General features: G+C 58.6%; 1 protein-coding gene across 3 annotated transcripts in view; it reads left to right on the top strand.

Annotated features, from left to right (window-relative positions):
- The window catches only part of COL5A1 (collagen type V alpha 1 chain), a 140,336-nt gene that overhangs the window by 107,342 nt on the left and 19,840 nt on the right, over positions 1-13,154 (top strand). For all 3 annotated transcript variants that reach the window (XR_008682561.2, XM_055401113.2, XM_055401112.2), the window contains exons 43-52: positions 2,304-2,411; positions 3,364-3,417; positions 4,625-4,678; positions 4,775-4,882; positions 8,616-8,669; positions 8,766-8,873; positions 10,020-10,073; positions 11,727-11,834; positions 12,464-12,517; positions 12,784-12,837. Coding sequence is in view for 2 of the 3 variants with exons in the window: in XM_055401113.2 (XP_055257088.1) it covers positions 2,304-2,411; positions 3,364-3,417; positions 4,625-4,678; positions 4,775-4,882; positions 8,616-8,669; positions 8,766-8,873; positions 10,020-10,073; positions 11,727-11,834; positions 12,464-12,517; positions 12,784-12,837 (756 nt within the window). In the remaining variant the exon portion in view is untranslated. The remainder of the gene's footprint in view (positions 1-2,303; positions 2,412-3,363; positions 3,418-4,624; positions 4,679-4,774; positions 4,883-8,615; positions 8,670-8,765; positions 8,874-10,019; positions 10,074-11,726; positions 11,835-12,463; positions 12,518-12,783; positions 12,838-13,154) is intronic.

Genomic DNA, 13,154 nt, shown 5'->3' with positions numbered 1-13,154 from the left:
AAGATAAGCAACCTCTTCCCAGACCCCGGACAGCCGACGCGTCACACCTGACGAACCCGGGTGTGACTGCCCCCGCCCGGAGGCTTTGTGAGAGCTCAGGTGGGGGCTGGTCTGGAGTCTTGCCTTCCATGAAGGGGGTTAGAGACCCTTCGTATCTAGGCAGACGTGCGCTGGGAAGCTGACCGCCAGCCCCTCTCCACCAGTGTCTCCCCAAGCGCCCCTTCCTGGCCAGACGAGCCCTCACCCCAACCACATCTGACGCGTGCCTCATGATTGTGCAAACACCCACCTGCCCTCACATTCAGTCAGCCATGGAGACAGATTCCAGCTCAGAGCTTCTTTCCAAATTCCGAGTGTCACGGAAGTCTGAGTTCCAAGGGGACGGGCCGCCTGGATGATGTCCCGTTGAGTCAAGACACCTGTGAGGATTGAGTTCTGTTAGAGAGGGTGGTTTTCCTCGTGGGTTGCCCATGGCTCAGGGGCAGAAAGAGGGCCCTGGTTGCCTTCCCGGCCGAGAAGTCCGCACGGGAACCATGCTGGACACGTGGGCGCCTGGCCGATCTGTCCAGCGTGTCATCAGCAGTTCTGAGGCGTCCAGTCCATCCCCCGAGGCCCGCGGGACGCAGGTCCCCCTGGGTTCTGCCCGAGCCCTGCTCCTTCGGGCGCTCAGCGCAGGTATAGAAGATACGGAGCCGGGTGGACTGGCTTGGGCTCGTTGTTTCAAGAGAGTGGGGGCTTGAGCAGAAACCTCCCAGGGTGGCACCGTCCGCGAAAAGCTTGTCATGTTTCCAGCACAGCTACCCGAGGAGAAAAGGCCAAGCAAAGGTCAGGTGTCGTGTCGGCAGGAAGATTCCACCCGAGCCATGGTCTGCCTGGGCTTGTTCTGGCTTAACTGAGGAAGAGCCTGTACGGGGCATCTCAGTTGAGGAGCAGGGCGTGAATGTGCCGCAGGACAGGGAAGAGGGCGCAGGAGCGGGTGCGGGCACAGCGAGTCCCGCCAGTGGCCGTGAGACCACTCACTCTCCCGTCCGCGTCCCCCGCTGCTTCCATCCCTGCTCCTGTCGGGAGACGGGGATCCCGGTTTGGGTGAGAAGGTGGCAGCCGCTCACGGGGTAGCACACGGCTGGTAAAACAGAGCGAGGTCTCAGTGAGGATCATTTGGGAGAACTAAGGGGGCGATCAGGACAGTGAACCAAACTGAGGCAAGGAAGATGGGGGGGTGTGCACGTCTGTGTGCGTGTCTGTGCGTGTGTGCGTGTATGTGCGTCTGTGTGCATCTGTGTGCGCGCGTGTGCATGTGTGTGAATGTGTGCGCGTGGCTGTGCGTGCGCGCGTCTGTGTGCGTGTGTGTGCGCATGTGTGTGCATGCCTGTGTGTGCGTGCCTGTGCGTGTGTGCGTGTATGTGCGTCTGTGTGCATCTGTGTGCGCGTGTGTGAATGTGTGCGCGTGGCTGTGCGTGCGCGCGTCTGTGTGTGCGCGTGTGCGCATGTGTGTGCATGCCTGTGTGTGCATGCCTGTGCGTGTGTGCGTGTATGTGCGTCTGTGTGCATCTGTGTGCGCGCGTGTGCATGTGTGTGAATGTGTACGCGTGGCTGTGCGTGCGTGTGTACATGTGTGTGCATGCCTGTGCGTGTGTGCGTGTATGTGCGTCTGTGTGCATCTGTGTGCACGCGTGTGCATGTGTGTGAATGTGTACGCGTGGCTGTGCGTGCGTGTGTACATGTGTGTGCATGCCTGTGTGTGCATGCCTGTGCGTGGGTGCGTGTATGTGCGTCTGTGTGCATCTGTGTGCGCGCGTGTGCACATGTGTGAATGTGTGCGTGTGGCTGTGCGTGCGCGCGTCTATGTGCGTGCCTGTGTGGGCATGCGTGTGCTCCTGCTCGGGGGGTGTGGGGGGTGGTATTAGTAGAAAATTGGGAGAGTGAGCAAGTTGGCCAGAGCCGGAGCTCAGACACCCTGGCCACTGGCTTGGGCGATTGCGCACCTGGACCTGGGAATTGGGCTGCCCAGGTTTGAATCCTGGCTCCACTGCTTACAAACATGCCTCCGTTCCCCACCTGGGAGAGAGTAGCCCTTCCCAGGATGGGCGAGGGTTGACCACGGAGGCGCAGGGGGAACAGTGATGCAGGACTGGACTTGGCGCCGCCCGTGGCGCATCTGGCAGACCCATGAGGGCCTGGGGGATGGTCCCTCCCAGGAACCACCCGCTTCTGCCTGTGGGCCTCTCGCCAGGGGACGAGCTGCTGGCAGGACGCTCCCGCGATGGAGCTGCCTTTGGACAGTCATCTCCTCTCCTCTCTAGGGCGAGAAAGGGCCGCAAGGTCCAGCTGGCCGAGACGGTCTCCAGGGTCCCGTGGGGCTCCCCGGTCCCGCTGGCCCCGTGGGCCCCCCCGGAGAAGATGGAGACAAGGTAAGAAGAATTTGGAGAAGCCCCCGCCCCGTCTTGGAACCCTGAATGGCCCAGCTTGGCCAGCGTCTGCAGGTCGGAGCTGGACGGGGGTCCTTTTAAACCAAGGGACACAGGCGCTGTAGGGGCTCTGGTGACAGAGGGACCCCGAGCTGCATCCAGTGTTCTTGGCGTTAGCGGATGATTTTGGAAGAGCTCCAAATAGCGGTAATGAGTGAGACCTTGGACATGCTCAAGGGGACTCAGACAGCACTTTCTTCTTGCATAGCTTGGATGTCATCACAGACATCTGCTGCAACAGCCAGAGCAGGGAGAAGCACTCAACTATTTCAGATTCCAGATCTGTGGAGCCGAGTTTAATGAGGGTTTACTCAGTACCTATTTTTAAATGTCTCCAGTTGAATCATCAAGGCCCCCTTTCGTTGGGAATACGCTTTATAATCTGATGCTTTTACTGTAGTATTGTGTCCTCCATTTAATGAAATCAGAAGAATCCAGCTCTCTGGTTTAGCTTCCCATCTGTGAGAACTCTCCAGTGACATTTCCAACTTTATCACCTCTGCAGTGTTGATGCCTGGCCTCTCAGGGTGGGAGACGGCCCAGCATAGCAGAGGCACTGAGGGGTTTTAACAGCTCTGGAGGCACAGTAATTGAGCTGTCTTTATCACACTGTCCTGTCTTCCGATTTGATGAAGTAAATATTTCCATTATGATTTTTTGGCACTTTCAAATCTCCTACAATCCTGCAAAGCATAAAATCAAGGTCTTATCTCTTCCAGCTCTCTTATTAAAGAGGAAATCAGATTAATATATGGAAATGTTTCATCTTAGGAAAGTTAGAGGTCCCCCTGGAGAGGAGATGGTTCTTACTCTCTGAGAAAAATTAATTACGGGGAGCAGAGAACGTGCAAGTGGTCATTGGACCGTCTGATGGGTATTTCCTGTTTTCCCACAGGGAGAGATTGGAGAGCCGGGACAGAAGGGGAGCAAGGGAGACAAGGGCGAGCAGGTAAGGGGCCCCCAGGGCAGCCACAGCACAGGGCCACGTGCTCAGTTCGCTGCGCCGTCCCACCGACATTAACCGCCCTTACAAGGTAGCCGGGCTTCCCTGGTAGCTCAGTGGTAAAGAATCCACCTGTGATGCAGGACATGCAGCAGGAGCCACAGGATCGATCCCTGGGTCGGGAAGACCCCCTGGAGGAGGGAACAGGTACCCACTCCAGCATTCTTCCATGGAGAATCCCGTGGACGGAGGAGCCTGGTGGGCTATAGTGCATGGGGTCGCAAAGAGTCAGGCACGACTCAGCGACTCATCGCCAACAACGAGATACCAGCACTCACACCTGTAACTGATGGGAACTGGGTGATGGGCTTCCCCCCCGTTGAAATCTCATGTGCGTGCCTGTGCACACATGTGTGTGCGTCAGTAACACGTCTGTGAGTGAATCCCGTATTACCAGATGAACAGGACTCCCTCGTAGGTTCTGTGAAATAAAGCAAACGAAGCGTGCTTGTCCTCGAGGTTTTTGGTCCCATGGACATAGTCACCGCCCCTCAGTGCTGAGGGCTGTGGGATATTCCAGCAGCGGCGGCACCCTGACCAAATGCCTCTTAATTTCCCCTAAAAAAAATTCTGCTGAGAAATACAAGTGCGCTCTTGCACAAGCGCTGTCGCGTGGCTGCGGCTCCTCCCGGGGGCCGTGGAAGGAGGCCTGCGCTGTGGGCTTCTTCACTGACGTGTGTGTTCCCGGGCTGGCAGGGACCGCGTGCCTGCCAGCCCGGGGCGGGTCAGGCGCCCCGCACCGTGCGGCCTCTCCCCCGCGCTCCCTGGGCCGACAGTGGAACACACTTGGGGGCGTCCTGGGGGCGGTATCGGGCTCCAGGCATGGCCTTCGCAGTCAGGCGCTCGCTCAGCTGCGCGGGAGCCCTCTGACCTCAGGTCTCATTTCTGAACGGGGTCTCTGCGGCCTGTGTCACGGGTGTGTGATGGGGCTGAGGTGGTGCGCAGGGCCTTCTGGCACCATCAGAGTGGCCGCCCCGCCGCCCCCGACCGCACACGCTCAGGGCTGGACCCTGGGCCTCTCACCTTCCAGAGCCGCAGCCTGGCCGGGGCGGGCCCCGCGTGGGCAGAGCCCAGGTGAGCTGGGCTGCCAGCCCTTGCGCCCGGCGGCCTCAGCGACGACTCAGGAGCCACCACCTCTGTCTCTTCCCCACAGGGTCCACCAGGGCCTACGGGACCTCAAGGCCCCATCGGACAGCCAGGCCCCTCCGTGAGTATCCACAGCTAATGTCCCTCGGAGATGCCGACCCCTCGAGCTGCTGTGGTCCACTTCTGGTCCTCAGCACGCTCTTCTGTCTCCCCGCAGGGAGCCGACGGCGAGCCAGGACCTCGGGGCCAGCAGGGCCTCTTTGGACAGAAAGGTGACGAAGGTCCGAGAGGTTTCCCCGGGCCCCCAGGCCCCGTGGGGCTGCAGGTAACAGCGGAGCTGGCACACAGCCGGTTGACTGCCCGCGTCTGTGCTGCTCCTCCCCCACCCTCACGCCCCTGCCCTCCCTCCTACTGCCCCCTCCCTGGGCATACCCCATCTGTGCCCTGTGTGAGACAGGCAACTGATGAGAGCCGAGTGCACAGCTCCGGGAGCCCTGCTCGAAGCTCTGTATGACCTGAATGGGGAGTGAGTCAAAGCAGGGGGGCGTGTGTGTTTGCACGGAGCTGACTCTCTTTGCAGAACAGTCGACTCCAACGTGACGTTGCGAAGCAACTGTAGTCCAGTAAAAATTTTGAAAAATGGGGCTCCTAAGGAGAGCCGCAGGGCCTCCTCCACACACCTGAAGAGCTAAGAATTCGCAGAAATCCAGACACGCCCACCTTCGCTTCTCTTAACCCATGACATTCGTTTTCTTGTTCATTGTAGAAAATGTTGGAAACTACTGATAGATTATTAGAAAAGGGAACCAGACTGGCTTCTGAGGGCATGGGAGTGCACACCTTCTAAATGCCCCCGTGCAAACACACACACACACACACACACACCCCACACATCATACACACACAAACCACACACACGCACACCACACACACACCATACACACACACACACCACACACACGCAAACCACACACACACCATACACACACACATCCATACACACACACCATACATGCACACACACAGCCCACACATACACACCATACACACACACACCATACACACACACAAACCACACACACACATCCATACACACACACACCACACACACAGCCCACACACACACATCCCACACACCATACACACACACACACCATACACATCATACACACACACACACACCACACACACGCACACCACACACACACACACCACACATCATACACACACACACCACACACATCATACACACACCACACACACGCACACCACACACATCATACACACGCACACCACACACACACCATACACACACCATACACACACCATACACACACACCACACACACCACACACATCATACACACACACACCACACACATCATACACACACACACCACACACACACACACCACACACATCATACACACACACACCACACACATCATACACACACACACCACACACACGCACACCACACACACACCACACACATCATACACACACACACCACACACACGCACACCACACACACACCACACACATCATACGCACACCACACACACACCATACACATCATACACACACCACACACACGCACACCACACACACAGCACACACACGCACACCACACACACGCACACCACACACACACCATACACACACACACACCACACACACGCACACCACACACACAGCACACACACACACAGCACACACACGCACACCACACACACGCACACCACACACACACCATACACACACCACACACACGCACACCACACACACACCATACACACACACATCCATACACACACACCATACATGCACACACACAGCCCACACATACACACCATACACACACACACCATACACACACACAAACCACACACACACATCCATACACACACACACCACACACACAGCCCACACACACAGCACACACACACACATCCCACACACCACACACACACACACACCATACACATCATACACACACACACAGCCCACACACACACCATACACACACACACACCATACACACACACAAACCACACACACACATCCATACACACACACACCACACACACAGCCCACACACACACCACACACACACACATCCCACACACCATACACACACACACCATACACATCATACACACACACACAGCCCACACACACACCGTACACACACACACACCATACACACCATACACACACGCACACCACACACACACCATACACACACACACCGTACACACACACACACCATACACACCATACACACACGCACACCACACACACACAAACCACACACACACATCCATACACACACACACCACACACACAGCCCACACACAGCACACACACACACAGCACACACACGCACACCACACACACGCACACCACACACACACCGTACACACACACACCATACACACACACACCGTACACACACACACACCATACACACACACACCATACACATCATACACACACACACCATACACACACACACACCATACTCACAGCCCACACACACACCACACACACACACAGCCCACACACACACTGTACACACACACACACCATACTCACAGCCCACACACACACCACACACACACACAGCCCACACACACACTGTACACACACACACACCATACTCACAGCCCACACACACACCATACACACACACACACCATACATATCATACACACACACACAGCCCACACACACACCATACACACACACACACCGTAGACACACACACCATACACACACACACACCATACACATCATACACACACACACCATACACACACACACACCGTACACACACACACACCATACTCACAGCCCACACACACACAGCCCACACACACACACACCATACACATCATACACACACACACAGCCCACACACACACCGTACACACACACACACCGTACACACAGCCCACACACACACAGCCCACACACACACCGCCCACACACACACCATACACACACACACACCATACACACACACACACCATACACATCATACACACACACACCATACACACACACACACCGTACACACACACACACCGTACACACACACACACAGCCCACACACACACTGTACACACACACACCATGCTCACAGCCCACACACACACACACACCATACACACACACACACAGCCCACACACACACTGTACACACACACACCATGCTCACAGCCCACACACACACACACACACACACACACCATGCTCACAGCCCACACACACACACCATGCTCACAGCCCACACACACACCGTACACACACACACACACACACACCATGCTCACAGCCCACACACACACACACACACACCGTACACACACACACACACACACACACACCGTACACACACACACACACACACACACACCATGCTCACAGCCCACACACACACACACACACACCGTACACACACACACACACACACACACACAGCCCCCACACACACTGTACACACACACCATACTCACAGCCCACACACACACACACACACACACACACCGTACACACACACACACACACACACACACACACACGTATGCGCGTCATTCTACCCGGTTTTCACAAGATCTGAGTCATGCTGCGCGTATAGAACATTCAGACCAGACTTTCCTGCTTCCTGTTATGTTACAAGTCACGCCAAATGCCATTAAATGTTCTTGGAACATGTCACCTTTTATTTATTTTCGAAAACATGACTCTCAGTCACTGCCTTGTGGCCCAGAATATGGCGGTGACATAATTGACTCCAGCAGCTCCCTGCTGGTGGCTCATTAGGCTTATTGTTTTATGGGACACTCGCAATAAGCACCTTGTCCATAAATCCTTGGCCACTTCTCTGATTCTCTCCTCGGGCTAGTTCTGAAACGGGGTCTCACAACTGTCCTTACGTGTAGCTGAGACGCGCATCCCTGAGGCTTTGGGGGCGCTCAGCTGGAGGCAGCGAAGGTTGGGGGGGGACTGGAGCCGTGCCCACCAGCCGCGTGTCTCATGACCTCCCGTTCTCAGGGTCTGCCAGGACCTCCCGGAGAGAAGGGCGAGACAGGCGACGTGGGTCAGATGGTGAGTGGGGCCGCTCATGGGGCGCAGGCCGTGGCGGAGCTGGCGTTTGCGGGGAGGCCTGCCTTTGCTCTGGGCTCAACGGCTCCCCATCTCCAGGGCCCACCCGGTCCCCCTGGCCCCCGAGGACCCTCCGGAGCTCCAGGTGCAGACGGGCCGCAAGGACCCCCCGGCGGAATAGGCAACCCCGGAGCCGTGGGCGAGAAGGTGACGCATGCCCCGTGACTGTCCTGGCGTGTGAGCGTGCGTGTGAGCGTGCCTGCGTGTGCATGTGGAGACATGCAGGCACACTGCTGGGCTGTTCCTGCCTCACGCATCTCGAAACCTGGAAGACCGTGCGGTAGACCTGGGAGCCCCACCCTCCACCCAGGCCAGCCTGTGTGGGATTTCACACAACGCGACCCCCAGCAGAGGCCGCCGCCCCCGCTCCGAGAGTGGCTCCGACAGCTGGGGTTGTCTGTCCTTGATGTGTGTAGTTACTCCTCTCTCAGCTCCCGTTTCCCTCAAGTCCTGTCACCTCACAGCCCCGGGGCCTCGTCATCTGATCTGGCTCATGCCAGGGCCTGGGCCCTGGAGATGACGCCTGAGCACACTGGGTGTATGTGTGTGCACACTTATGTACATGCCTTACACGTGTGTGTGTGCCAGGCCCCGGAGATGACGCCTGAGCACACTGGGTGTCTGTACATGCCTTACATGTTGGGTGCGGTGGGCCAGATGGTGCCAGAGTCTGACTCCACCTGGGCCCAGGAGTCCGTCCACACTATTTCAAAGCACTGACCCCAGCTTCTTGGAGTAAAAGGAAGACGGGGGACATGTCCCTTCCATTTGCATTCCCTGCACACCTCCCAGAACTTCTGCTGAAGTCTGGCCATTCAGTTGGAACCCGTGTCCCATCGCTGCTCCCTTACTGTGATAGGAGAGCCACAGAGGAGCATGCCTGCTGAGCCCACCCCTGACGGCGGGCAGCCTCTGCTGGGGGGCCACGTCCTCCCCCACCCCCGCCCGCGACACCCCCCACCAGCTCGCCCCTCCAGCTGGCAGACCCAGGGAGCCGTGCTGTTCTCCCTCCGCCTCCGCCCGCTGTCGCCCCTCCCCTGGCCTCTCCCGACCGTCCTGCGGAGCCCCTGGGAGCTCCCCTTCCTGGGGGAGCCGTCTGTGACACGCGGCGTCTCTGCACATGTGTCACTGTCAGCCCTGCCCCCAACTCCTCACCTGTGTCTCCTGGGGGCTCCCGAGAGGACAGTGGCCGCGGTCTCACCCCGGCCCAGCGTCAGGGGAAGTTTGATGAGCGCCTGGCGCTGTGGCCTCTGCCGTCCTCACTGCTGTGGTCACTTTGTGTTTCCTCCTTAGGGTGAACCTGGCGAAGCGGGGGAGCCTGGCCTTCCCGGAGAAGGGGGCCCCCCGGTGAGTGAGTGGGCTCTGGGGCGGGGTGGGGCGTGGCGTGGACGAGTGCCGGGTGGGAGGGTCCCACTCGACCTCAGTTTTCCCTCCCGTGAAATGGGAGTCACGTCTCCTCTTGTGCCTCCATCACAGAATTGCTGGAAAAAAGGGAGTGTGGTGGGGAGTGAGTGTGTGAGTGTGCATGAGTGTGTGTGTGAGTGTGCAAGTGTGTGTGTGAGTGTGCATGTTTGTGTGTGAGTGTGTGTGTGTGAGTGTGTGTGTGTGAGAGTGTGTGTGTGTGCATGTGTGTGTGTGCATGTATGTGTGAGTGTGTGCGCGTGTGTGTGGTGTGTGTGCGTGTGTGAGAGTGTGTGTATGAGTGTGTGTACATGTGTGTGAGTGTGCGTGTGTGAGTGTGAGTGTGCATGCATGTGTGTGAGTGTGCATGTGTGTGAGTCAGTGTGTGTGTGAGTGTGTGCATGTGTGAGAGTGTGTGCGAGTGTGTGTACATGTGTGTGAGAGTGTGTGTGAGTGTGTGCATGTGTGAGTGTGTGTACATGTGTGAGAGTGTGCATATGTGTGTGTGCATGTGTGTGAGTGTGTGTACATGTGTGTGAGTGTGCGTGTGTGAGAGTGTGTGTGAGTGTGCATGCATGTGTGTGCATGTGTGTCAGTGTGTGTGTGTGTGTGTGTGAGAGTGCCTGTGTGTGTGCATGTGAGTGCGTGTGCATGTGTGAGAGTGTGCATGTGTGTGTGTGCATGTTTGTGAGTGTGTGTACATGTGTGTGAGTGCATGTTTGTGCGTGTACATGTGTGTGAGTGTGCATTCATGTGTGAGTCAGTGTGTGGTGAGTGTGTGAGTGTGTGTGTGTGAGAGTGCCTGTGTGTGTGCATGTGAGTGTGTGTGTATGTGTGTGTGTGTGTGTATATGTGAGAGTGTGCATGTGTGTGAGTGCATGTTTGTGAGTGTGTGTACATGTGTGTGAGTGTGCATGCATGTGTGTGTGTGTGAGTGTGCATGCATGTGTGAGTCAGTGTGTGTGTGTGAGTGTGTATGTGTGTGTGTGTGTGTGTGAGAATGCCTGTGTGTGTGTGCGTGCGTTGATGTTAGTGATGAACACCCAGGGCAGTCGGGCGTGGGCTGCCCCTCCATCCGTGGTGTTCTGGGCTCCGTCACGGGCTTCCACAAGCGTGGGGCCCGGTATCATCACCTGTGACCCCAGACCTGGGACATTCCTGCCTTTGCAGGTCAGATGCATGGTCTCTCGAGACCCGCCGGGGGCTGCTTTCTGGTCCAGGGTGCGGCTGGTGGGCAGAGGTGTTCTGGGCTCCCTCCACCTGAGGGCCCCGGTGCAGGGGACGGCCTGGGTCCCTGCAGCCCCTGGGGTCCACGCCGCCTGCTGGACAGGCGTCAGGAGGCAGCCCTGCCCTATTCACCTAGAAGCTGAGGCTCAGCCTCAGAGGCCCCGGGATGCCAGTGGGGTCCCGAGACCCCCTCGCGGCACCCGCGGGGCCAGACTTGTGGGCACTTGCCGAGGGCGGGGGCTCTGGAGGCAGATGACCCCCCCCAGGGGTCTGTGGCCTGGCCTCGGTCAGGGCACTTCCGCTCCACCTGGTGCCAGCGCGGGGCGGGCTGCAGGCCGGCTCTGGGAACACACTCGCCGCCTCTCCCCGCAGGGACCCAAAGGTGAAAGGGGGGAGAAGGGCGAGTCAGGCCCCTCCGGTGCCGCCGGACCCCCTGGGCCCAAGGGCCCTCCCGGAGACGACGGTCCGAAAGGCAGCCCTGTGAGTACCGGGGGCGCTGGGCTCTCAGCAGGGTCCCCCACTCCTGGGCCTGGGAGTGCGGAGGCTGCCTGACCCCCATGGGGCTGGGGTGACCCCAGGTCCTGAACAGTAGAGGAGGGAGGAGGAGAGACGGGCCGGGAGGGGGCACACCTCGGAGGCCATGTGCGTGGACCCGGCAGCTTTCCGAGCGGAACAGGCTCTGTGCGCCCTCCGTGGACCCGGCAGCTTTCCGAGCGGAACAGGCTCTGTGCGCCCTCCGTGGACCCGGCAGCTTTCCGAGCGGAACAGGCTCTGTGCGCCCTCCGTGGACCCGGCAGCTTTCCGAGCGGAACAGGCTCTGTGCGCCCTCCGTCCCACCCCGCCCTTCCATGGTCTGCCTCACTTTACGTCAGGAGGGTCTGCAGAGCATCGAGTCCTAGAGTTCAGGGTCCAGGATCAGGGTCAGCCCCAGCCCCAGGAGCAGATGTGTTGGCAGGAGGCTGCCCTCCGGGCCTCCAGAAGGCGAACGGCAGCCCTGCCTGGCCCGCCGCACAAGGCTGGCAGGAGACATGGGCCGGCCGTGTGGACACAGCCCCCTGAGTCCGGTGCACTCTGCGAGGGTGGCTGACGCTTCTCTTGCTCCATTTCAGGGCCCCGTCGGTTTTCCCGGAGATCCTGGTCCCCCCGGAGAACCCGGCCCCGCGGTAGGTGCCCAAGGCTGCAGAGCCAGGGGTCCCCACAGCCTGTGACCCGCATCCAGGCCCGTCTTTTCTCTTCCGGTTTTCTGTTCTGCCTCTCCTCGGGGCACAGCACTCACCCCCGTTCTGACGAGTATGCGGGGAAAGGCGTTTCCCCTCCGAGCGCCCTGGGTGGAGCTGGGTTTTGGGGTCGGGACCGAGGACCAGCGGGTCCTGGTGCCTGAACTTGGGTGTGTCCAGGGCGCAGAAGGAACCTGCTTTTGGTCCCACAGGGTCAAGACGGTCCCCCTGGCGACAAAGGAGACGACGGTGAACCCGGGCAAACCGTGAGTCCACCCGGGACCCTGGGCCCCGACGCAGCTGCTCAGGGAAGCGCCAGGCCTTGTAGCTTGCTCTAGTCATTCCGCCCAGTTGTCTTAGAGTAGAGACCCAGCCGAGAGTCCTTGGAGGACCCTTGCGAGCTGGGGACCCTCCTCCCAGAAGGGGAAATGCACTCCCAGGCCCGACGGTGGCCCTGCACACAAAGCCCGGTGTCCGCAACACTCCCCAGAAGCCCACCCAGCATCGTCAGGATCCCTGTTTCTGCCAGGTGGGGTCGGACATGCTCCTCCAAAGGCTCTTCCCACTGAGCCTCTGGAGCTGA

Source organism: Moschus berezovskii, chromosome 11, assembly GCF_049115385.1.
Source record: "Moschus berezovskii isolate FMDL1 chromosome 11, NW_MosBer_1.0, whole genome shotgun sequence".
In the NCBI taxonomy this organism is placed as follows: Eukaryota; Metazoa; Chordata; class Mammalia; order Artiodactyla; family Moschidae; genus Moschus; species Moschus berezovskii.
Note: the sequence above shows the minus strand (reverse complement) of the source record. Positions and strands in the feature narration are given on the sequence as shown.